The sequence below is a fragment of the Tasmannia lanceolata genome, unplaced genomic scaffold (assembly GCF_043159265.1).
Source record: "Tasmannia lanceolata isolate RefF3 unplaced genomic scaffold, GAP_Taslan_0.1 ptg000015l, whole genome shotgun sequence".
NCBI lineage: Eukaryota > Viridiplantae > Streptophyta > Magnoliopsida > Canellales > Winteraceae > Tasmannia > Tasmannia lanceolata.
The window spans coordinates 46,212,508-46,239,233 of NW_027518692.1; the positions used below are offsets into that span (position 1 = coordinate 46,212,508).

At 37.6% G+C, this 26,726-nt stretch overlaps 2 protein-coding genes across 3 annotated transcripts in view; both read left to right on the forward strand.

Moving 5' to 3' along the window:
• The window catches only part of LOC143891554 (protein SPA1-RELATED 2-like), a 31,800-nt gene extending 26,328 nt beyond the window's left edge, over positions 1-5,472 (forward strand). For both annotated transcript variants that reach the window (XM_077396047.1, XM_077396048.1), the window contains exons 6-8: positions 3,699-4,016; positions 4,121-4,180; positions 4,406-5,472. In XM_077396047.1, the coding sequence (XP_077252162.1) occupies positions 3,699-4,016; positions 4,121-4,180; positions 4,406-4,597 (570 nt within the window). In that variant the 3' untranslated portion in view covers positions 4,598-5,472. The remainder of the gene's footprint in view (positions 1-3,698; positions 4,017-4,120; positions 4,181-4,405) is intronic.
• Positions 5,473-7,969: 2,497 nt separating this feature from the next.
• On the forward strand, positions 7,970-24,845 carry LOC143891556 (tubulin gamma-1 chain). The gene is made up of 11 exons (XM_077396049.1): positions 7,970-8,199; positions 12,160-12,360; positions 12,537-12,648; positions 16,624-17,024; positions 19,137-19,190; positions 19,260-19,364; positions 22,972-23,046; positions 23,116-23,160; positions 23,316-23,444; positions 24,290-24,394; positions 24,485-24,845. The coding sequence occupies exons 1-11, from the start codon at positions 8,071-8,073 to the stop codon at positions 24,551-24,553; spliced, it is 1,425 nt and encodes a 474-aa protein (XP_077252164.1). The 5' UTR covers positions 7,970-8,070; the 3' UTR covers positions 24,554-24,845.
• Positions 24,846-26,726: the final 1,881 nt, after the last annotated feature.

The window sequence follows — 26,726 nt, forward strand, 5'->3', positions numbered from 1 at the left end:
TTTCAACTTTTTAATGGTTCTTCTCTTGAGCAAGTCCTTTTCATGGTGTTTTGTTGAGGTACCTTAGAATGAGTCGAACACCTTTCCAATGATCAACAATGGGACATTGCATAAATTGGCTCACTACACTGTGTAGTCAGCCAATTTATGCAAACAATGCTCCCCTTAGTGTAGAATGCGATTGAAGAAGTTGCACGAGAAAAAGACAAGAAATAGGTAGTCTTCAAGCTTGGGTTAAGGTTTTAGGGGAATTTTGGATTTCTCAAAAGAGTGAAATGAGGGGATTTGATGGGTTTTAACAACCCCCCCCCTCCCCCCCCCCCGCCCCATGGCCCCCAAATGCCTAGAAAACCATCACTAGAAAGAGGACAAAAAGGAAACCCAAAAAATACTGCGAAACCAAGTTTTTGGAAAATTTCAGTATTTTTTGCACAGCTTCATTGAGAACATTCTGTTTCATCTGGAATGACTTGAACAGAACAAAATTTTGGGCAAAGAATTCCGTTTTGCTCTTTGTTCTTTTTTGCAATTCCAGAACAAAATGTTCCGCCATTCCAGACGAAACTGAATGGATTTGATAACAATTGTCGAGATAGTAGTGACCTTCTGAATCAACCCCTCCACCAGTCATCCTCCTCGTCTTAACCAAGATAAAAAAAAAACCAAGATACTTTTTCAACATACTATCATACAATTAATTTAAAGAAATTTAGGTACATGTAAAACAAACTTTAAGGAAAGGGACTTTGTGGTGCACATACTGCCTTGACTGGCAATGGGTGCGAGGGAGACATCAACAAGAGTGACAGAAGAGTGATAACTTGACTGATTAAGGGAATGAGTAGCAAACGACTCACTAGTCAGTAGTCATATGGTTAGAAACGGGTGGATCAATTGTCCTAGAGGAATAAAACTGAGAGACAAGGAGAGGAACATTACCCATGCGATAGATGATTGAGAAATCCTTAGCAGCGTTTCATAATCTTCCAGAGAGAATATGACAGAATTACGAGCGGGGGTGTCAGTGGTTGAGTCTCAGTGGATCCGTGTTGGAAATTATCATCTCCATCGATTGAATATTAGCCTAGTCAGGCTTCCCAAATTTGTCTCAAAATTTATCAGACGAGTGATTCATTCTTCCACAATGAGCACACTTTCTATCACCATGTCCACATCCACCAGTTCTTCCTCCCTAAGTCCCGACCTTAACCATGATCATAGATACTGTGACAATGACCATGCCCCGTCCACAGTAGTTGAGGATGTCATGGTAGATTCCTTACTTAAAGATGATTTGAAAGAGGAAGAGGAAAGGCCAACCCATTGGTGGCGGGAGTAGAAACTATTCAAGCAAGGAAGTTCGTTGCTAGCCAAGATTTGCCCATGGACAGAACTGATTTCAGGACCAAATCCAGAGAGGAATTTTGCAGCCTTGCATTCCTCTTGCTTCGATTTCAAGCTCAGCTCTCACTGGTTGATAGACGTTCAATTCTTCCGGCATACCACACAGACCACTGTAATATTCATTGATGCTTTTGTTCCCTTGTTGAAACTAGAAGATATTTTCAAAGAGTTCGTACGCACGGAATCATTTTAGCTTTATCTACGTACATGACATTAGAAGCCATTAAAAAAAAAGAAACGAAAAGAAAAGAAAAAAAAGAACATGACATTAGTACTGATTTTTGGTTCCATAACATTCTACAACAATGCCATGATTTGATATTCTCACAGAGTCACTCATCATACTTAGGTGGTCCAACACCACTTTTTTTTTTCTTTTTTTGAACGTTGTGGTCCGACATCATTTAGTGACTTTTTTTCTTCTTGTGAAATTGAGTTAACATTGACTGACTGTGCCAACTGTAGGTAATTTGTCCCATTTAACCTTATGGAAGTGAGTTGTATGGTGGGAAGATCCATGCAAGAAGGTTTACTGTGAGCCACGGAAGTAAGGCACGATAACAACTCACTATGCAAGGATTGTGGACCGCAAGAATATAGGCAGAGTGCAAATGGGACAACACAATTCCAGCAGTAGGATTTTAACGAACTAACAGTCTTCACAGGGTAAAAATGATGTATCACAAACCACTTAATTGGGAAGAGAAAAGCATCCGATGCCAATAAAAAACAGCACATTCGCAGAAGGAGCACAAATGGCATCAGCATGAAGAAGACGGAACTGCTGTCCGCACAAACAGTCCACTAACGGTCATCAGCTGGCCTCTTACGCCCATTGTTTTAAATTTTGGCTGAAATCCGAAGGTCCGAAATCATTCAAATTTCGGATTTCGGTTTCAATTTCGGCCGAAATGACCGAAAATTTGGAAAAAAAAATCGGTTTCGTTCCCCACCGAAACCGAAATTTAAATCCATGTTTACAGCTCAACATTACTACAGAACACTAGGGCACAACAGTCAATTAACAGTCCATAAAGAATCCATTGTGGCACAAGAGTCAAGTAACAGTCTAATCCTTATCCACGGCACGACAGTTCATTAACAGTCCACTTTGGCACAGTGCAACAAGCCGTTCATTTGCCTAATGGTCCATAACAAGGATACAGCTCATTACTCTTGAATGAGTTAATAATCAGGTCACACCATCATCGGTTTGATTTGTTAATTATAATTAAATTGGAGTGAAAAGAAACTTCCTTGAAGTAGCACGAAGGAGTATAACTTATGTGGTTATTTTAAACACCATGGATTACCACGAGACCCACGAGGGATTGGGTCCACAAGTAATGGAAGGGGAATTACTGTATTGGGGATCGAGGATGGGGGTTGTAGGGTTTCGAAATGGTGAGGAGAAAGAGTTGGGTTTGGGGATGGGGGATCTAGGCTAGACCAAGGCATGAGAAGGGTAGATCTATGATATCTAGGGTTAGGAGGAATGGGATTAGATCTAGAGTAGATTTATGGGTAGATGAGATAGATCTAGTTATGGTGTGGATCTAGGGCATGGTGACGGCTCAAGGGTTTCAAATTGGCGAGAAGATAGATCTAGGTCTTGAAGGGTAGGAGGGAGATCAAGAGTTTCAAAGGCAGATCTAGGGTTTCAAAATATGTAGGAGGGGGATCAAGAGTTTTGAAGTCAGTAGAAGGTAGATCTAGGGTTTTGATGTGTAGGTTATCAGATTTTTAGTCCAGATCTAGGATTGCAATCCCCAATAATGGTGAATGCACAATCAGATCTTAGTCTTCAAAGAAAAAGACATAATAAAATAAAGTTGTGATCCCAGTAAGGTGGAAAGCAAGATCTAATCTAATGGCTCTTCTTGGATGCTATCCCCAATGAAGGTGGATGCCAAAGAAGAAACGGAAAAAAAAAAAGACGAAGAACCCAAGATCAGATCTATGGCTATGATACCATGCTGACGTTAAGAACATTAATCCATGCAAATTTAAAAGAGGAAGAGAAAAAGTAGAAGGAAGATGAAGGGAAGGGAGAAAAGGAGATGAAAGAATTCGTGTGGGTTAAAGCTCCCACCCCACGAATTCATCACATTTATAATGTATCACTCAAGTATGTCCCTATCAAATAAATAAAAGAAATTTTATTCTAATGACTAAATTCGTATAGTAGGCTCTATCTTCAACAGCTTTAAAGGTAGGTCTCATCCTTTCATGCAAGTGTTCTATGAATAAAATTATAAGCAACGTACTGATTGTGATTCTCTAATAATTGGCAGGAAAACTGCATCAACACGATAAGAAATGTTGCCAATGTCTGTTGCGTTCAGTTCTCCCCTCACTCCTCCCATTTGTTGGCTTTTGGAACCGCTGATTACAAAATCTACTGCTATGATCTTCGGCATACTAGAGTCCCTTGGTGTACCTTGGTGGGGCATGGAAAAGCTGTTAGCTATGTGAAATTCTTAGATGCAGATACACTTGTTTCCGCATCCACCGACAATACGCTTAAGCTTTGGGATCTGAACAAGACCACTTCTAGTGGGTTATCCACCACTGCTTGCAGCTCAACCTTGAGTGGTCATACAAATTTGCAGGTTTGCTGTCTACTAACTGGATGCTTTGTTATACATGCTTTTCATTCGGAGCATTTCTTTTATTGTTCTGGTTATGTATTAACTTTTCCCTTTTGGTTCTTCAGAATTTTGTGGGTTTATCTGTTTCTGATGGGTATATAGCATGCGGCTCAGAGACAAATGAGGTATATTTCAACTTTAAATTATGACAAATAATTCCTATGTTGCTTGGTCAGATCTATGGTGCGGGGATACATGCCTTTCATACCCACGTATAAATAAACAATTTTATGATCTTGTTTCTAATTGAGAGAAAAATATCTTGTCTGCAATGTACATGCTTGTTCTTGCTGCCCTTGTTTACGAAATAGGGTCTGGTTTTGTAATGCTTTTTTGTATTTTTTTTTCAGGTTTACTCTTACTATAGATCTCTCCCTATGCCAATAACCTCTCACAAGTTTGGCTCCATTGATCCTATTAGTGGGCAAGAGACAGGTGATGATAATGGACAGTTCGTTTCAAGTGTCTGCTGGAGAGGGAAGTCTAACACGGTTGTTGCTGCGAACTCTACTGGCAGTATAAAATTGCTGCAAATGGTGTGAGGGAGGGAAGTGCGAAACTAAAGTGAATTCTTCCTCCTGTCTTAATTATCCTTTTGAAGATAGGATTAGAAAGGGGATCTCAGTAACAAGCAATGCAAAAATTAGTTTAAAACCTTCAAAGCCAAAAGCCCTACCATGGTACCCAGAGAGTATAGTGCCAAATTTCATTTGGAGTGAGTGCCTATAACTTGGATGATGATAACTTCCATGCCCATTCATAGAAAATCTATACCGAGCTGTCATTGCAAGTCATATAATGAAAGTGTAGAAAGCACAGGATGGTTGCTAGACAAGAAAAGTCCTCTGAGACAGTAAAGCCTTGTCTTTAGAAAAAAGCTTGGTGATCCTATCAATTTAGATGAGCAGGTCAGAAGTGAGGGTTTATGAAGCCTGTTGGATCTTTCAATGCTTGAAGGATTGAGAGGCATCAGAACAGTTTGTCCTTGAGGTTGTAAATTTTTGGCTATCAGTGGGAACTCTTCCATACCATTTAGAAAAAGAAAAAGCAAGATGTACAAATTTGTTTTCGCTGGTCCTCGGGTGAATTCTGACGAGCTAGGCATCCCTTCATATATTCGTGGAAGGAAATGTGTTTTAACATCCCAAGTTTGTTAACAGAATTGGATCATAGCATCTAGAAGAGTACACCATTGTATATATTGGCGAAAATTTGTTTTGTAAGTAAAGCCTACATGAGTTGTCCAATATCCAGAACTTAATTAGTCTTTGTTGAAGAAAAGTTGTTTTGTAGGTGAAGCTGATATGAGTTATCCAATATCTAGAAATTGATTCCTCATCCAAATGTTGGAGGGAGCAGTGCGACTAGATGATGTTCTGTTCAAATATATATTGAAATCTATTTCATTCTTGTGTAACCATTGTGCAAAGATCTGTTATTGTTGGATGCAAAAACTGTGGCTGTAATTGTAATCTGTAGTTCTTAGGAGAACCCCCGGGGTGGGGTTGTTGGAACTTTCCTCTTTACCAGGCGAGGATACCGTTTCTCTTCCTGACCAGCCTTTTTCTTAAGAGGGAGTTTGTCGAGTTCTATTTTAGAGGAGACTGCTTGTGGGAAGTTGGGACTTTCCTCTTTTGCAGGTATCCAAAAGACTATTCATTCTCGATTTCTTTCGACTTTCTTTGACAGCTTGGCAGTATTACCCATTAACAGGCCTCCCTACGCAGGTGATCTTTGGGATTTACAATTCATCAGCTATTCCATTTTCTTTTAGACAAGTTAGCCTGTTAATCAACTTCTTACTATCTAACTACAAGCAAATTCTAATAATTGCAGAACATTGCACAAAAAATGCTGTTTATTTAGAATGAATATCATATGTCATTGATGAATTCACAGGACCAACTGTAAGGAATCTGGGGAGATAATAAGTCACAAACCCAACCATTCTAAGAGGAATGATAGAATGAAGGGCGCCCTTGCAAAAATCAGCTTCAAGGGAGCTCGTATTCCCTATTGGTTGATTTCTGCAAAGTCAACACGGTTTCCACTTTTTAAGGCGCCACCATAAATGCACCTTGCAGAAAATCAACCAATAGGGGTGTCCTTGAAGGTGGTTTTTGCAAGGGCGCCCTTCATCGTGTCATTGCTCAAAATTGAATAACAATAATAAAAGTAAATAAGTCGCCGCAAACCCAGAGACCAGTTGCCTGCAATCTCAAATTTCCATGGCATTGCAAATGGTTGCTCAAATCCTTTTCTCAGGCTAACATACGCATTTTATTAGGAGGCTAAACAACATTTAGGCCCCGTTTATTTTGGATTTTCGGAACTGATTGCGAGTCCCAAACTGATTATTGGACGAATGGTTCTCAAAATCCAAAACAAACAGGGCCTTACGCTTGAAAGTGAAAGTTCCATACATTTCCAATCAATTCTCTGCTAGTAGAGATTTTCTTTCTTGAATTGGAAAAAAAGAGAGAGAAAGATTAAGTGGTAGTTTTTAGGGCTGGCAATTTCACCCGAAAAAGCGGGGATCCGCCCCGCCCCGCCCCGTTTGGGGAGGGGATTCCCCGATTTGAAAGGGGAAGGGGAAGGGGATGGAGTTGTCCCCGCCCCACCCCGCCCCGCCCCGCTACGCCCCGCTAATCAATGCCATTTTTTGTAAATTTTTAAGTGTTTTTTTTAAGGAAAACTACTAGAAACTCTGCGGATCGGCTACAAGATTCTCCCAAACATAAACTTAGCTTGTCTTTTCCTTTTAATTAGCTTCTGAGAGCATTTTGGGAACTATAATAACATTTTCACAGATGTTGAAATAATAAAGACAAGCTGAGAGCCTGAGACGCTGAGTGTATGCAATTATCAAAAAATCGTAGTGCCAACAAAATTTTAGGGTTGGATTGCAGGTTTTAATTTTCAACAAGAAAAATTTAGCTACTAGAAATTTGTTTCATGTCAGCACTAGACTGAATTGCAGTTAAAGAAATAAGTCATTTGTTGATTTTGTTCTCTTCTCCATTCTCATTTCTCATGCTCATCTGGGGGTTAACATGCTATACAGAATGAACTAATGAACATTATTTTGCGTGTGTGAGCGCCCACTTATGGACTTTTAAAGTTCATTGTGACTACTGAAATAGTTACTTTTTGCACATTGGCTGTCTGTTAATGAAGGTAATCCTGGTGCTCATTTCCTATTTATCATTCCATAATTTATGCAGAAAATTGCTGAAAGATGAGGTCCTGTTGTTATTTATGTTTGTTGTCTCATCCATGCATTTCTGATTTTGTCCATCTGTTTGTTGATCACATGAATAGAATCATAGCATTCATCACAATATTGTCTGTAATGGACGTAGAAGAAAGAAGCTCTGTTTGCTGGTTTGATTGGGTTCCAAAGAGGGGACGGGGCGAGGATTTTGTCCCCGAAGGATGCGGGGAGGGGAAGGGGAAGGGGATTAGATATTCCCCGCTGGGAGGGGAGGGGGATTCCCCACCATCCCCGCAGAGGGGAAGGGGAAGGGGACCCCAACATCCGGCCCCGACCCGCCCCGTTGCCACCCCTAGTAGTTTTGCTTAAATGTTGGTATTCTTGGGTTTGATTAGAAATGAAAGAAGTAACTTAAACCACAACAGTTCAGAGGGTAGTCAATTTAAATAAGCCATAATTTCCCTCCAAATTGAGGAGACGAGAAATATTTTAGGTAATTGATATTAGCACTACCAGTTTTTATAATTGCACGAACTCATCTTGTCCTTTATTATATAAACAGCTAGTTCGAATGTTATTACAGGTGCCAAAAAGCTCTCAGAAGTTAATTAAAAAAGAAAAGACAAGATGAATTTGTGCAATTAATAAAATATTTATTGTCGTTCGGGTTAGAAATATCACATATAAACGCGCCATTCGGAAACATTATGCTTCTGTCCATAGATCATTAGATCGGAGTCATTTTTTTCCCTCTCCTTTTAAAAAAAGAAGCAAAACCCTAGCTCTCTCGATATCTCTAAAATGCCTAGAGAGATCATCACACTTCAAGTTGGACAATGTGGGAATCAGATCGGAATGGAGTTCTGGAAGCAGCTCTGTCTCGAGCACGGCATCAGCAAAGATGGGATTCTCGAAGATTTCGCTACACAGGTTAGGGTTTTTCTTCTCACTCTATTTCCTTCTTCTTCTTTTTTTGTAAGATCGTTTGATTCTCTATTTCTCACCTTCATTTATTGTTTTAATCAATTCATTTCCGTGTAATTGTTAGGTTAGAATTAGATTGCCAAAATCAGTATGTTAACATGCAATTGCTGAGCAATGTAAAGGATTGAAATCAGTTTTATGAAAATTTCTTCTTAGCTAAATCAGCATTCCTGCACACAATTTCTGAGAAATGTAATGGGATCCAAGTCATTTTGACTGAAGTTTCTTGATAGACAATAAATGTGTTACTTTGTTTACTGTGGCATGCTGACCTGATTCACAAAAAACAAATCTGAACCACATGTTAATCTACAAATGCATATATGAAGATACCTTGTGGCACAACACAATCATGACCCGTGGTACCTGTGGAATCAACTGTATGCGTTTGGGACAAGATTAAATAGCTAAGTCACCATATCTATCAATTGATCGATGAATGTGATGTCTCAAATACGGACTGGCACTTTGTAAATTGTTGGCATTATCAAAGAGCTTTATGATGCAGGATGATCTATAGAAGGGGAATCTTTCAAATTTTAGGCCAAGATTTTAGTCGAGTAGGGTGCCGAATAAGGTATGGGGAAAGAAATAGACTCTGCAGCCTATAGAGATTTGGATTTACTGGCATAAGTAGACTGTTGTACTAGGGAATAACAGTAAAGAGAAAAAGTGGAGATTAGGATTTTGGATCCTAAAATATGTGATTAGATTGAAAAAATATCTCTACTATGTGTAGATAGGTTTGGAAGGGTGCAGACGTATGCCAGGAGAGTGCAGACGTATGTTAGGGATTTTCTCATGATTAGATTGAAAAAATATCTCTACTATATTTACCGCTTTGATGAGCCTGATTTTCTCATGAAATATTATGTAGCTTTCTGTAATTATAACCATTGATTTTTTTTTTTTTGAAAATTGACAATTTTATTGAGACTATGGAAATTACGTTGGGGACCAGGGGTCCCAACTTGCAATACATAGAATCTACTCCTAGACCAGCTAAAACCGAAGGAGAAAATCTACTAGTTCATCCATTCCGGTGAGGACCATACTTCCATGGGCTGCCATCAAGTCGAGAAACTATTTTACTTGCCTGCCAAACCTAAATGACTATCTAAATGGTGATGATAAGTCGGGAAACTAAATGACTATATAAATGGTGATGACAAGTCTCTTTTGAGGAAAGCCTTGCATGAGAGACTCCCAAATATGGCACTTTTTGTGGGATTCGATTCAATTGAGGCCGTGGGATAATGCTATGGAATGAAGGGGGAGTGGTGAAGGCACCCTAGGCTGTGATACTAGATGGTTAATTATAACCATTGATTTTGAATACATGGAATTAAGAGTATTGGCTAAACCTAGGTTGACCGAGTGGTGAAGGCCATGATCAGATACTCTTTTCTAGTGCCTTCCATTAATCTTTTCATTTCACCAACAAAGATACAATTCCTTGTGATTTATCTATAACTCGTTAAGTATTTTATCTTGTGGCAAAAATCATAGTTGCAAAAATGAGAAGAGAAGCAAGAAGTGAAAACGGGAAGCGAGAGGTTTAGAAAAGAGAAAATACAGGAAGCGAAAAGTTATACAGATTGTTAAGAGGAATTGTGTGGGAAACAATCATTGAAAGTCAACATGAAGCATGTAATAAGCGTCATTGGAAGCGAGCAAGAAGTACATAGAAAGAGTAGGATTGTAGTAGGTTTGGGAGGAAGGGATAATATAAGTAAGAATTTCAAGTACGAAATAAGGCTTCGCAACTAATTAGAATTACATGTTTTAAGAATTTGCAGTTTCACTTGTTTTATTCATGTATATTTAATGTTAGATGTTATTTTTTTTTGGAAAAAGATCTACTTAATTTTCTTTTGAAACTTAAAATGAGTTTTCAAAATTTAAATGTACTATTTTTTATTTTAAAATACACTCCAACGTTATCAAAAGGAGAAAATATTCTTTAAGGAAGATATAGTCACCTAAATAGGAAGCATACTCTTAATTAAAGGAAGCGCCCTCCACCCAAATTTGGGAAGCAAGCAGAACATAGCTTTCAAAGCGAGTTTCCAGGGAAGTGAGCTTCCCAACACACTAGGAAGTTTCCGGTAACTATGGCAAAAATATCAACAGTTACATAAATTATATTTTTGAATTTAATGATAATACATTGGTCTTTGTTCGGAGACATAGTTTCATGAATGATTCCCAGTTTCTCTTTCTCTTGGTCCCTCAATTTATTCACAAATTGGAACTGTGGATGCTGTTACAATTTTGTTTTTGGTAGGTAAGCTGGGATTGAACCTCCGACCTCAAGGTTGAAGAGGAAAGCCTTGACCATTGAGCCAGGGGCTCAATCCCTGTTGTTGTAATTATAACACAGCAGTGACGCCTAATGCTCTACACTTTGTTCAACGTGTAAAGATTAGTAATGCTGGCTGGATACCCACCTTTCTGTCCCCAAAGCAAGCCGGGAGTTTATTGGAAAAAGTAAAAATTCCTTTTCTCTTGACCCACCCACTTCTAGTTCATTTTATTATGACTACCAGGCTACCACTTCTGATGTGGTAACAATAACCTTGTGGAAGGAATAGCTTTCTGATTCCCTGTTGGTAGTAGACCCATCCCAGAAAAGTTCCCTGTAGGCTGTAGAGTATGTACGCAGCCTCTAGTGTTTTTCAACAAGTGATAATTTTGATTTACGTGATAAATATTTATTTTAGCCCCAACATTTATCTAATACATCTAGAGGATACTTTCTTTGAGTCATAACTATGCCCTCGTCAAATATGTCTTTCTCTCTCTCTCTCTCTCTCTCTCTCTCTCTCTCTCTCTCTCTCTCGATAAATGAGAACCTCTAAAAGAAAAAATATCAGTTATATCAAGGGCCCAATGGATGACTATCGCCCTAACCCAATCTTGCCACTCCAGTGCCTTGGTTTTCAAAATTTTCATTGTTGTTAATTTCAAATGTGTCCAGGAAACGAGGTTTATAAGCTAATTGTACTTATATCCATAAATAGTATGGGGAGTATTGACCTTTTAACCTAATCTAATATGTAAAAAGAAGTCTCTAACAATATTCTAAACTAACAAATTCTATACCTTCTTCATTCGTGAAAGCACACTTGAGGTTATGTTGGTTTGGATATCATGTATAATACATGAAATGCTTGCTCATATGTGTTGGGAATTGGTTTTCCTCATAGAAGCACCATTATGTGAGTCTTGCAGGGTAGACTTAAAGAGCCACTCAACCTTTCCCCCCCAAAAAAAAAGAAAACTTAAGGCACTCCTCGATATATGTTGTGCCTCAAAAAAGAGTTAACCATCAAGGCTGTAAAATTTCCTTTGCACAGGTTGTATCCTGAGCATATGGGCTTAGTGGGTTCCATCCTGCATATGAAAAGTTGGGAATGCAAAGAAATCCTATGAGCGTTGTGATCAAACATTGGTTGCTGTCTGTGGTGTAAGTTTTGATACGTTTATTCCATTTGTTCTTGAAGCCAATGCATGTAGTGATTGTTAAAGTGTAATGGCACAAGGCTTTTCTCACATGACAATTTACTTGTTGGTTTTCTCTTTCGCCATATTTGTCATTACAGATACTTCTAACAAATTAGTTATTGAAGCAAGTTTCCAAATATTTTTCTTCCCTGTGCAACTTCTAATGGTTAACTTTGTTGACAGTACGATGCTTATCTGCAATTTCTGTTTCGTTTCTTTCTTTTGTTGATCATTTTTAAGCTCCATGAACTATTCTATGTATGTTACAAAGAACTTTACATTTCATTGTATCTAATATGTGATCTTGTGCTTTGTAAGCTTCATGAACAGCTTTATTTATTAATACAAATACATGACTTTATGTTTGGTTAGTATCTAATATAAGATGAGATTCTGCAGGGAGGTGATAGAAAAGATGTGTTTTTCTATCAAGCTGATGATCAACACTACATTCCAAGAGCGCTTCTGATAGACTTGGAGCCCAGAGTTATTAATGGCATTCAAAATAGTGAATATCGGAATCTATACAATCATGAAAACATATTTGTCTCAGACCATGGTGGTGGTGCTGGTAATAATTGGGCTAGTGGGTATCACCAGGTTTGTCATTTACCATTTAAATATATAATTTTTTTTTTATGTACTCATACATCAATTACTTGTCGTATTTGATTTCAAAAAATATTCAGTGGTGAAAACTTTATGGTAAGTTGTTTCATATGCAGTGTTGCTAATAGCTTAAAGTGTTGCCTTAAACCTATTATTTATTTTATCAGGGAGAGGAGGTTCAAGAGGATATAATGGACATGGTTGATAGAGAAGCAGATGGAAGTGATAGCCTTGAGGGGTTTGTTCTATGCCATTCGATAGCTGGAGGGACGGGCTCAGGTTTTCCCTTCCTAATGTTTCTTTAACTCCCTGTCTTTGCCTTCTGATCTTTGAGCTTTTATAGTCTTGGATGTCATATACCTCTGTATTACTTGACAACCTTTTTGGTTCACATGGTATATTGTATCTCCATGGTTGCTTATAGCTAAATTATTCTCATTGCATGTTTTTACACATCATATTTGGAGACAGTGTTGCTATCATGGCATTTGAACCTCTTAACGTATTCTCATTGCATGTTTTTACACATCATATTTGGAGAAAGTGTTGCTATCATGGGGTTTGAGCCTCCTGCTCAGTTGGTCAAGGCTTTCTTCTACAATCTTAGGTTCGGAGGTTCTGTCCCAGCTTATCTACCAAAAAAAAGTGTTTCTATCATGGATACAATCTCTTGTTAGGTATATAAAGAGTATTGTCTATGGTTTATGCTAATTTTATTCTATTCTTTAGTGTTGCCCTCATTAAGGGTATTTTACATAAGCTATATATGCTAATATAAGGAAAAGGAGGTGCTTTCTCACCTTATGCAATTTCATCCATCTTTCTCTTCTACTTTGTCTCCTTTTCTTCTCCTCTTTCGTTCTTCTTCCTTTCTCACCTCCATCAATCCTAGCTCGTACAAACCATCATCATGGTATCAAAGCCTCTCCTAGACTAATTTGTTTTTTTCTTTCTTTCTCATCTTTTCCGCTTTATCTCAATGCTAATGTCAACCTTATGATTGGGTGATTTTGCCCTATTTTTTCTTGAGGATTTAGAAAGGATTTTTTTTTTTTGGGAAAAGTAACAGAGATTTTATTCAGAGGGCGAGCCTTGGCACAACGGTAAGTTTGCTCCATTGTGACCTGGTGGTCACGGGTTTGAGTCACGGAAACAGCCTCTCTGCAAAGCAGGGTTAAGGCTGCGTACATCTAGCCCTCCCCAGACCCCGCAATGGCGGGAGCCTCGTGCACTGGGCTGCCTTTTTTTTAACAGAGATTTTATTTCATTACAAAAACCATTACAAATCAGGGACAAGTGGTCCCCCAAATGAACAGTTGCCTAAATTACATATTACACCCACAGTAAAAATAAAAAAGAGGCACCAGTCAGTCCAGTAGTGATAAGTCGATGGCTTGGGTAAAATAATACGAGTAATTGGGATGTCCACCCCATTCTTCGCCAGTTGATCGGCCGACCGCCGCCTATGTAAATTTGAGGATGAATGGCCCGAATGAAGTCTCAGATCGCATCAAGAACATTATGCATTTTCCATCATCCACAGCACCGAATCGATGCCCACGCAATGGCGTTTGCAGAATCTCCTTCAACAATCAACGGACCCAGGGTTAGAAAGGATTTCTTTTCTATTGGGGTCATTTTTCCATGCTGATTCCATACCTGCAATTAGTTTCCTGATCCGAAGTTTCTTTAACAAGTTTTCAGTTTTTTGAGGTTGCCCACTCGCACCACCAATTTACTCTTTTCTGGCATTCAATCTTTGCTTCGAAAGGTTTGATCAAGGGCTGTTTACTCCTTTTGGGTCGTTTTGACTCATAGCTGCTGGAATCCTTCTTTTGAGAAACAAAGATGAATCCAAGGTATTGCGACAATCTAACATAAAAAATAGGGTTGTTTGCTTCTTTCTTGGATATTTTTCATTGTCTTTTTAGACTGTTATCAGTCTTTAACTCTTTATCAGCAGGACTGTTTTGTTCTTGCTGTTAAGTTTTTTGGTTGTGGAAGATTGTTATCAATATTTGGTTAGTTTCTTGGTGTGTTTCCGATCATGGATATTAACCCCATTGATCGTTATAAATCGGCAGGAATATAAAATAATCCCACTAAAACCACTACCACTAAGCTCACCTCATCAAATTATTTGCAACGAGCTCATGCTATCACCCTTTATGTGCAAGGCCACATGAAGATGAGGCTTCTTACTGTGACTACGTCACGACATGCCTATAATTCTATTGTCTATGTAACTTTATGGATCCTTCTATTGCCCCCATGTATATGTTTTATGATTCCGGTTCGAAACTATGAAATAAGTTGGCTACACTCCCTGGTGAACATGATAACCGTGTTGATCAACTTACTCAAGCCACAACATCACGTAAGCCAGGGAATTGACTTATAGGGGAGAATTTTAACATACTGGGAAGTATGTGGGAAGAGCTCAGTCATTATGAGCCACTATCTAGCTTTGGCTTTAGGAAAGAAGTAACTAAGCTTGCCAAATGCGAGGGGAAACATCAAATCTACATGCTTCTTGGTGGTCTTCATTCAAAGTTTGGAAAAAAAAACCAAGACTCTTATCCTTGCTACTTGACCTCTTCCTCCTCTTAGCACTGTTTATGCTATTCCTTTTGTCGAGGATGAATGTCGGTCATATGTCTAGCACTCTTGTGGTTCATCAGTATCATGTTGCTTTTGTGACAGATTCTCGTCTCCCTCCAGCTGATCTAGGTAGGGGGCCAGATCGAGGCCGTGGAGGTCGTAGACGTGGCTGTTCTTTTCTTGTTCTTATTATGGGATCATTGAACATGAGCGTGTTGATGTGAACGCATGAAAACCATGAGAAAAAGAGAGAAATAATAGATAATCAAGATAAAAAAGAAGGATAATAGGGGTAGAAAGAGGATGCGATTTATGGACCCAATCGAAAAGGGTGAAGAAGGAAAGAGGGAAAAGAAGGGAAAAAGAGAAGGAGAAACTGAAGAAAGAGAGGAGAAAATAAGAAAGTGAAAGAAGAATTTAGGGATAAAAAACTGACCTGATATGAAGGTCGAATCTTTATTCATTCGATCATTGCATAGCATCCAAGAAAGTGCCCTGATGCTACATATCTATAAGAAAATAAAAAGAACTAGAAAGTTCTAAAACCCTAAAGAAAAACCTCACTTTTGGACTAAAAAACACTTTAATAACTTAATGCCTTGAAATTTTCGTAATACATGTATGGAGCCTATTTAAAACACTCATAACTCAAAGAACTTTAGTGATTTTGATAGGAAAAGACTGTGGTACCCCTCTCATAGTTCAAAGAATGCACTTTAATAACTTAATGACGATGATGATATTGCATATCCATATGACACAGAAACAGATGGACAAAGGATGGAGCATAGACGGGCCATGAGAGAGTCCATGGCTTCTGGGCATGACAGAATGCAGACGAGGAGGCTTAACTCCTCAAGGCCATATTTTGTCTCGTCCATACACGAGCGGTTTTGGATTGTTTGAAGCAAGCTGAGGGTAGTTTAAGGCCATGTGGGGATAGTTCGAGGCCCGGTGAAGGGAGTATGGGAGGAAATATGAGGCATCCACTAGCACAACTGGGGTTGACACGTGGGAGGAGTCTAAGGGAGCCCACTCTTCAACCCAACAACATACATAGAGGGAAAGCAAAAGAAACCCCAAATATATTTATTAAGAGGCATTTTAATGTGCTAAATGCATAATTCTATTTCTTCTTCCTCATCTCCCAGGGGATGGTGGGACCGTGGGATATGAGAACTGTGCATAGGAACTGTATGCTTCTGAAGTTGGTTAGCAATTTGCAGGCATTCATGGCTGGTATATCCAAATTGACATGTCCTCTTGTGTTAATGCTTCAAATTGTTGAACTTGTTAGGATTGGCAGAATAGTACAGTATTTCAGAAATATCCTGTGGAGTTTATGTTTCAACAATTATGCATGTTACCAGATATTCATAGTTTTGATGTTGTTGTTATCATTTCAAACAGTAATTAAAATCATTAACAATGATAAAGAATGAGTCACAGTTCTATTGTTTAGGTGCTGAAAAACTTGTTAATATACATGTTATCTCTTTTGTTTTGTAGTTTGCTAAAACTACCTGTTCCACATCGATCAGGGATTTTACCATGCAATTTGCCTTTCCTTCCAAATTGATCTCTTCTACTATTTTCTTGTTGTCTACTCAGCACTTTTTTCCTTCATAAAAATGATCCCATGCTTTGTTGCAGGAATGGGTTCATATCTGTTGGAGACCCTGAATGACCGTTACAGTAAAAAGCTTGTTCAGACATATAGTGTATTTCCCAATCAGATGGAGACGAGTGATGTTGTGGTCCAGCCATACAACTCACTTTTGACTCTTAAGAGGCTGACGCTAAATGCTGACTGTGTTGTTGTTCTTGACAACACTGCACTAAATAGGATTGCTGTGGAGCGCCTTCATCTAACTAATCCTACCTTTGCGCAAACAAATTCACTGGTTTCTACCGTCATGTCCGCGAGCACAACCACACTGCGCTATCCAGGATACATGAACAATGACTTGGTCGGCCTTCTTGCCTCTTTGATTCCAACTCCAAGATGTCATTTTCTAATGACAGGGTATACACCCCTCACTGTGGAGCGTCAGGTTTGACTTTGATTATGTAACATTTCTTGTGTCATCATTAATTAATTGTGTAAAATCAGTCACAAATAGAAGTATAAAATTTTAAGAACCCATTTTGACTTCTTTGGTTCATACGGGTGTTCCATCTATTTAATTATATAGCTTGGTTTTAACGTGCCATGTGTCACATATTTTTACTTTCTTGAAGTCAAACGTTAGAAAGCAGGTTCTACTCGAAGTTAATATTTTGGCATGGAAAATAATTATATAGCATGTTGCACTGGAAGGTGTAGACAAAAACAAAATGCTGCAATATATGCTATCTTAAACACATATCATCATTAACCTTGCTATCTTCTATATGCTCTTATTTCTTATTCATATGTTCTCCTTAACCTTACTGGCTTCTATATGCTCTTATTTCTTGTATTTCTATACTGATGTAGGACCATCTTGGTCCCTTTATCTATCAATGAAAAGATATGACCATTCAAAAAACGCAAATCATCATTGCCTACATGCTTGTCTTGAATCAATTGGATAGTAGGATCAATGTTTAAACACTCGATCTCAATTGAAGTCTCGCTAAATTGAGTCTGCTCGGGTGAGTTAATGATTGATCTGACTAGATTTTTATTGACGTCAGGCAAGTTGAATGAGTTTCTATTGGCTTGGTAGGGCTAGATATGGGTAAACTTGGGCGAGCCAATTACTGACCAGACAAAATTTCAAACAATGAATAGGACCCTGGTCCATTACTTACTATTTTTGCATTGAATTCAGTCCTATAGGAGTAATTTCCAAACATGTGTAAAAGGGTCAGACGATTTAACCAGTTTGGAGTGCGTAGACATAAGGCTGCAAAATTGCATTCGAAGTCTTTGTTATTATAAAGTTAATAATTTGGATTAAATTTTAAAACAACTTTAGAAAAAAGCCCTCGACTGATAATTTTAACGAACAACAAAAAGATGAAACGAAAATAGTTCTAGCTGGAGAATGTTCTGTGGTGAGGCATATGTCTAGAGTATGGCCAAATAGGAGTGCCAAGAAACGGTAGGTTTTATGCATATTATACACTTTCCAAGAAGAAAGCTGTATAATGGTGCATATATGGGTGGCTCAGATTGCCTCTCCTTAGACTGTACTTTTCTGGACGGAGACTTGTAATTCTATTGGTTGTCATGCCACCATGTATTTGAAAACTGCCCATACTTGCTTCATTTTTTCAAGTGCATTATGACGTCTTCTTAAATAAGTGATCTTATGAGATCTCGATATTGAAATTTATTTAAAGAGGGAACATGGAAAGCTCTCTGGTTCATATATCTCATCGTTGACATGCCTTGTAAATCGACTGGTTTGGAGCATGATAATTGATTTAGCCTCCGTGGGTTTCTGAAAAAAAAGAGAGTCCTTGCTTTGAGTCTGAGCATTCCATACATTCTATGTTAACCATTTCGTGATGTGGGTTGGTCATTTAATAATAGGCACTCTTAAAGGCTGACTGGTTAATATTTGGAACTTGCTAATGTTTGACTTCAAGTGGAACCTTCTGAGGTGGCATTTTATCTGTTATTACTCTATTTGATACTGCTTTAACCTTTACAAATTATACCAATTTACCTGCTTTCAAATTTGAATTGACCAAACATGGTTCTGTATATTTTGATAGTTCTTATAACCATCCTTTTGTAATGAGCTGATTGATTGGTTAAGGTGAACTACATTCCATCTGAATGTGGATACTTCTTGGATCCAAGCTGCCATCATGTTGCTAACGAGTTCCTAATTGGATCAAAGCTGCCATCATGTTGCTAGCGAGTTCCTTAAGTAGTGTTACTGACTTTAATTTCATTGGAAGAGGCATGCCGTAGTTCTTAGTAACTGACATGGTTTTAAATTTCGGCTGAAATCCAAAATTTCGCTAAATATTTCAGCCGAATTTTGTATAATTGTTTTTTTAAATATAGTATTATTTCGGTAATTTCGGCCGGAAATTTGGAATTAATAAATAAATAATACTTTTTTATTATTGGATTTCAGCCAAAATTTCGGTGCCGAAACTGAAATTTAAATCCATGGTAACAGATAAGTTTATGTATCTGATGTCGAGCCTTCTGTTGTGAGCAGGCTAATGTGATTCGCAAAACAACTGTACTAGACGTTATGAGAAGACTTCTACAGGCAAGATCACTGTGTTTTGAAGTGTTTCTGGAATGCTCTTGCATTCTTTGACTGTTTGGTGTTTTGCAGACGAAGAATATCATGGTCTCTTCCTATGCTCGAACTAAAGAAGCTAGTCAAGCAAAATATATATCAATATTAAACATCATCCAAGGAGAAGTTGATCCTACTCAGGTAAGTCCAAATGACTAATTTCCCCTTCTCTGAGAATATCTTTTTTATTTACCTCATACAAAGGATTCTTAATTTCCTTTTATAGTAAGTGTGGATTCCTACAACAAATCCATTTGGAATAAATAAAAGAACCCATTATGCTTTGTCTATTTTATGAATAGTCTAGGGAATCTATACTTACATTCCATTGTTTTGAATTTTATAATAGTACGCCTCACTTTGTTAAATAGTTATCTGATTAGCTGTTGACAGCTTTATAGAAAGCTGAAAAATAAAGAGGCAGTGTCATTTCAGATATTTTTTCCTGTCTGAAGACTATTGTTCCCTTGCATGCTCTGGAGGTTCCAGACCCTAGTATTCGCTGTTATATGCGATTTTTCTTGTTTAGTTCTAGCAGAGCAGGAAGTTTGTAATTGTAAGAGTTGCTTTCAGCGGAAACCATTTAATCGGTTCCATTCGTAGTTATAAATTCCGTTTCGCTTCTCCCGAAACGGACGGAATTTTTCGTTCCGGACCGAACTCCAGAACAGAACGGGTATAGTACTAGAGTTACCGTTTCGTTCCGGATTTCGTGTCGTTTCGTCTATTTTGGACGAAATCCAGACAAAACTCCGAATTTATGACTAAACGGGACGAAATGCGCCGTTTCGTCTGAAGTGCACATTTTTTTTTGTTTTTCTTCTCTTCTTGCCTCATCTAAGTTTTCTTATCTCCTTCTTTCCTCTTCTTATTATTTAAATATAAAGTCATTTAAGTTGCATTAACTTAAGATTTACATGTAACTAGGGGAATAACACCCCCCACCCCCACCCACACCCTTTTGGATTTATTAAAAATAGTTTCAAGACCCAATTCTAAAAAGATAAAAGTCAACTTTTCAGTTTTAGTACAAAATTCGAAAAAATTGGGCCGGGATAAAAATTCATAAATTCTATCATGTCTAAAACATTATTAAATCCCAAAAGTTTGGTAAAAAATCTCATAATTTGGTGTATAAAAAATTTTCATCTTGTCAGGCAGTGGTCAACACACGGGTCAACACAGGCATTTTAGTAGAACAAGTGAACATATTTTGTCAGCTGAGATTTTTGAAAATTGCAATTTAATCTGGAAATTGTAATTTTCAAGATTTCTCAAGACCAGAATTTTGAAAATTACATATTTGATCTCTCTCTCTCTCTCTCTCTCTCTCTCTCTCTCTCTCTCTCTCTCTCTCTCTCTCTCACACACACACACACACACACACACACACACGCACGCACGCACGCACGCACACGCACAGTTTCTTCGATCAGCCCCCTTTGCCCTCCGTCCTTGTCACAACTTCACCTTGGAGACATACCATCTCTTTCAATCTCCTCACCCAACCATCGTAGTTCCGTCTCCTTCGCCCAGGAAATGGGCAGCAATGAATTTGCAAGGTCCAGAATCAGTACTTAATCAATCCTCTTCGGTTCACATGTTCAAGCTGCCTCATAATCTTCTTTGGCTATTACTACCACTGAGGCCTAGAGACTTGGCACATCAAGAATTTCCTCATCACTATCCCTTCTTTATACCCATATCAGACCCATGCTTACTCTGCAGGGACCACCACCTCGCCTTTGTGGTGTTCCTCACAGTCATCCCACCAGCAGTGGACCTGTGGTCATTGTTGATGACATGGAAGCATTTTGAGACAAATGAGGGGAGAGAGAGGTGGTTTATGGGATTAGGGTATGAGGCGATGCACATTCAAGGGAGGGGATACGGTGGTGTGATTAAGACCAACTGGCCAAGTTCAATACCCAAGATTCTGCTCATTCCTTGTTAAATGACAGGCAATATTCTGAAATTATTCGTGGGTGCTTTATGGTGTATACCATGATGGGTTAGTTCAACCACTCGACGACCAGAACTTGCCATTGAAAAACCAATTGTAGTGGTGAGAATATCAAAGTCCGACTATTGTTTATGGGGTTTCTGAGATATTTCTGAACTTTGATGCGAAACCCAATTTTGGCATGATTTAATAGGCCTCACCATATATGTAAAATGGAGTGAGCGGCATCTTTACTGCAGGAGCTTCTTTGATATGCAGGTTTTAGGAGTTGTGATCTGAAGAAGTGACTGATGGTTTTTAGCATTTGAATTGTGTGTAACAATTTGTCTGAACTGAATTTATTTGGTACTTTTTTTTCATTGGCTCGATGTATTTGCGTGGAAGAATTACAGGTAGGGTGTAGAGAAGTGTTTAAATATTTTGAGATCATGAACATAAAGAACCTTACCACATTCATAATGTTTTCAAACAGATGGGATTGCAAGTAATCTGCAACATAATGACCCAAATGTCCATCAAATTTTCCACATAAACCCAACTCAAAGTCAGTACTTTCTTGAATTTCCCTACTACATAATCTTCTACCGCAGTATTTGATTTTTCCTTTGACAAAAGGGAATCCATGTGTGATGTGTTTGACAATTTGTCCTTGCCTTGTGTTATTTATGCGTCTTGTATTTCAAATTTACTAGCATCCATTTTTTCTGGTGGACATGTGTACATTAATGTAACCTGTTCATGATGCATGAAAACATTACTAAAATGCTTGGTGACTAAAATGGGGTAATACTTATGTTAAATAAGAATTGTACTAAATTATCATGCTTGGGCTTGCTGATTTGGTTGGCCACCAATAATTTGGCCCATTGCCTCTACTTCAACAATAAGCAAATGATCCCAAGCCACTGATCAATGCCTTTATTAAAAAATAATAATTTTGAATTTTAAATATTCCTTTATTTATTTGATAAATATGTTATCATTGGCTTAGGATAATCTGGTCATGGTTTGATTAGAGGCATTGGCTGGACTTATACTGGTCCAGCAGATCAACATGGCTGATCACCCCAAAAATTATATCCTTGGTCCTTTCTAGCTTAGATCTTTTTTTTATTTTCCTCAAATTGCAGATTTGAAGAACATTCAAACAGGTGCAAAAGTTAAAAATTAAATGGTTTTGCAATTTAATCGGTCAATCAATACAGTAACACAGTTTTCTAAAACTACACATTTTATGGTTGGCTGCAGATGGTTATTTGCAGTTAAATATTTTAGTTTTATATAATTTTACATCCAAACCCACCCTAAAATGGTCTATAAACATACTATTGACTGAGAAAATCAACGAAGTACTGAAAGCTGTTACCAGGTGCAATTTTTTTACTGTTAGCAATTACAGTTCAAGTTGCCAGCTTAAAACAGAAGGTTCCTTCTTTTTTTTTTGGAATTTGAATTGTTTCATGGTTACTGAGATATCCACATTGAACACGATTCAGTAGACATAATTCTCCATGTATTCATTTCTTATCTACTCCATCGGGTTTAGCTTGTTCAGGCAAACTGGAATGTGGAAGTTGAATCTTTTTTCAAAAAAAAAAAAAGGGATTTTAATATGGGAATTCAAGATTGATTTTATCCACTGAAGTAGATGTCCTTGAGCTTTTCTAAATTCAGAAAAAGACCTTCACCACAACAACCATGCTTATCCATTTTGGATCCTGTGGTTAAATTCTCAACTATTTAATACTTCTAATGGTGTTAATCTTCCATATTTTTTTGAACCAGGTGCATGAAAGCTTGCAGAGAATACGTGAAAGAAAGCTTGTTAATTTCATTGAATGGGGCCCTGCGAGCATTCAGGTTTGTTACCAATATAATTGTGCCCATTCAATCCCATTTTCTTCACGGAGTAATATCATTCTTTTGCAGGTTGCCTTGTCTAGAAAGTCTCCATATGTTCAAACTGCTCATAGAGTAAGATTTTGAGTTAATTTTCTATTTCTGTCACCATATGCATTTAGTTCTTGTTTCCTTTCAACTATTTTAAATCAATTTGGAAGTTTTTGCCCTGTCATTGAATTTGATTTTGAAATATCAATTGGTTATTGCTGGGTCCCCTTTAATAATAGGTTAGTGGCCTGATGTTAGCGAGTCATACTAGTATACGGCATCTCTTCAGCAAGTGTTTGAGCCAGTATGAAAAGTTGAGAAAGAAACAGGCTTTCCTCGACAATTATCGGAAGTTCCCTATGTTTGAAGTAAGTTACTTGCCACTTCCATAATTATACCTAAGTTGAATATACTTTTAGTTGTCTTAATTTGCTGCAGAGTTATTTCATCATGATCTGTCTATTATTTATCGATCTTGTTGACCAAATCTGGTTGTAGATCACATAACATAGAGCCGTATTTTTGAATCATGTTAGCTTTCTACCAAAGCTAATTAAATAACAATTGATATTAAACAGTTTGTAATACTTGAGTTTTTGAGTTCCGTTTTGTGAATTCCTGCACAGTTATTCATTACTATTTTGATCTGATTCTCCTACTCTTCTGTCATTTCTATTCTCGTATTTGAAGTGTCAAAATAATGCATGCTTAAAGGTTTTTTTATTTTCGATTTCCTTACATTGTTAGCTTGAGTGTTCTGTTTGTTAGATTTTGTGGTTTTGACTTCACCACAGTTAGTAAGAAAAACTGTTTTCTTTTGAAAGAGGGAATTCATGTGTTTTTGGGAACTATTTATCACTATGTACTTCGAATATATCATTTAAGAAAAACATTATTGACCGGAAACACTGTTATTACACCCTTTTCTCTTTTCATTTTTTTACAAATAAGTTGAAGTGGAATGCTCCCACCACTTTTTTGGCTCCAAGGTAATCCTTCAGGATTATTTCTCTTTAACGGTTCATAGAATAGAGTTTTCAGTTTTGGGTTGCCCATGAGGCTAACTTAGGATTGATGGGGATATGCCCATCTAGTCTCTTGTGGAATTGTGGAAGTAATCCAGACAACTCTACACTGCTCTTGTTTTCACTATTTGGCTAAGATTGAACTAATGAATATTTGGTTACTCTGAGCAATTTTTTTTTCCCATCAGGATAATGATCTTTCTGAATTTGACGAATCTCGAGAGATTATAGAGAGCTTGGTTGATGAATACAAAGCATGTGAGTCACCAGATTATATCAAGTGGGGAATGGAGGTATGTTTCCGTGGAACTGACTTTCCATCTTACCAAGTTCAATTTTTCTTTTTTTTATATCTTAACTTCACAGGGTTGCACTTTATTCAGGACCCAGATCGAACTCTGACTGGCGAAGGGAGTGCCACAGGAACTGTTGATCCAAAATTAGCACTGTAAAGATCAAGTAAGCTACACGCATCTAGTCCTAACAAAAGGATCTTGGTAATATTGATATTCTGAAATAGCTGAAATTCTGTTTATTTAAAGTAGCATGTCTTAATGAATGGGCTACTGAATGTTTCTCTACTTGGTTTGAAACCACCACTCTTCAGTGCAGTATTCGTCTTTCCCAGCTTGTTATGTACAGATCGATGTTTTGGATCTCTGGAAATTTTTTTCAAACTGTGTTTTTTTGTTTTTTCTGTATGATTGTATGTGAATCTGCAATAAAACTGCATTTTTATCTCAATTGGCATTCATAACTGCAATTCAGAAAAATGGTTTCTTTATTTCGACAGTTGGTGAATGGTGTCTTGATCTTTCAAGCAACTCTTGTCGAAAATATTTTCTTTTGAAGTGCTAAATGATGGGCATGCCTCCCAATTTAATAGTTTTTTTAAACATCCATTCGGGCGTCTTTTCTCATTATTTTCTTATTCAGTGGCAGTTTCGAACCGGATGATCTTATCCTTGCACTTCACACAAATGTGCCTGTTAATTGGGCAAATTTTTTTATGGAAATTCATTTCCCCTTGATTTTGTGTGATTTTTCTTAGAAAAACCACAGCTGTAGTAAATTTGAGTCCAATAATCAGTTGTGGACTCACAATCCAAAACAAACATGGCCTAAGATAATGTCTTTACAATGATTTTTTTTATAGTAAAATCATAAACTTTAGCTCTTTATTATTAGCCATAAAAACTTGGTCATAAAAGTATGGGATCTGCTATGCAATTTCGCAAAAAGCCATTTTGGGGCTCACACTTTTTCAGGGGAGAACAGCCACATCAGATGAATTAACATGAATACGACATAATCTGCTGCTAGGTGGCTGTTCTCTCCTGAAAAAGTGAGCCGTGAAATGGTTTTTTGCAAAATTGGGCTGCATATCAAAGTACATAGGTTTTGCATGATTTATGTTACCTCACAGTGCATGCTGTTTTCTTGTACTTATAGTAACAAAACATGGGTGGCCCTGGGTTATTTAAAATCTTATAAATATAAACTTTCTTATAGCAAATACTTCATAGATTTAAAAAAATTATGGTAATTAAATATCTTATAAATATAGATTTCTCTATAATTATCAAACATTAAACTTCATTAAAGAAAGGAAAACACTTTTAAAATGGAGTTTCATATTGATAAATAGGACAATAAAATGAAAAAAAAAACTATGGTATTAATGGGTTAAATTTTCAAACATATACCATAATTTCTGAAGCCATCATCGCCACCGGATGTTACGATCCTAATCGGAATCTCTTCACTTGGTCAATATGGCATCAAGGTAACCTCTAGAGATCGGAGGCCTAGGATTATCCTATGGAAATGATTTGTGGGGAACAACCTATTTACGTTGTGGTCCATCTTTTGGACGGTTTGGATCATCCTATGATGTGGTCTGTGGTCCGTACAGTACTTTTTGAAAAACAAGGGACTATAAGGGCTTAAACTGTATTTAGGGAAATGATTTCAGCACTCCAATGTTTTGATAAACATGCGAGGCTGGTCCCTCTTTTAGTAAGACTCCGCTATGAATGAAGAAATGAATGCCGGGCTCTTTCTTTCACTGCTAACCTCAAGAAGATACGACAGCCCTTTAAATACTACACGACAAAAGTTGGAGCGCATGTTTATCAAAACCTTGGAGCGCGTTATCAGCTTTGGTGGATGGACAGACCAACTTTTGCTGGCTTAGATTGTGATTTACTACTAGAATGGGGCCATTTTCTTCTTTTTACTGGATGATCGCGGCAAAAACAAGCATAATTGCCATGTCTTCTTGTGCAGTGTCACAATTGAATGGGTCCAATTTTTTATTTTTTTTGTGAAGAAAATGGGATGTTTTCCTCGCTGGTCTCTTAAAGAATTGAAAACATTATTATAATATAATTCAAATAGATACAAAAACTCTACACATGATTTGGAAATTTTTGAACAGAAGATAAGTCAGGTATATAAAAAGAAAAATGTGAAACCTGAGTATCAACTAAGCTTTATAAAGAGAAGAATGTGGAACTCGACTATCAACTTACCTATATAAAAAAGAAAAATGTCGAACCTTATTCTCTCATTGTCTAAATCCAAGAATTTTTTTCTCACGTACGAAAACAAAAAAGAATAAAG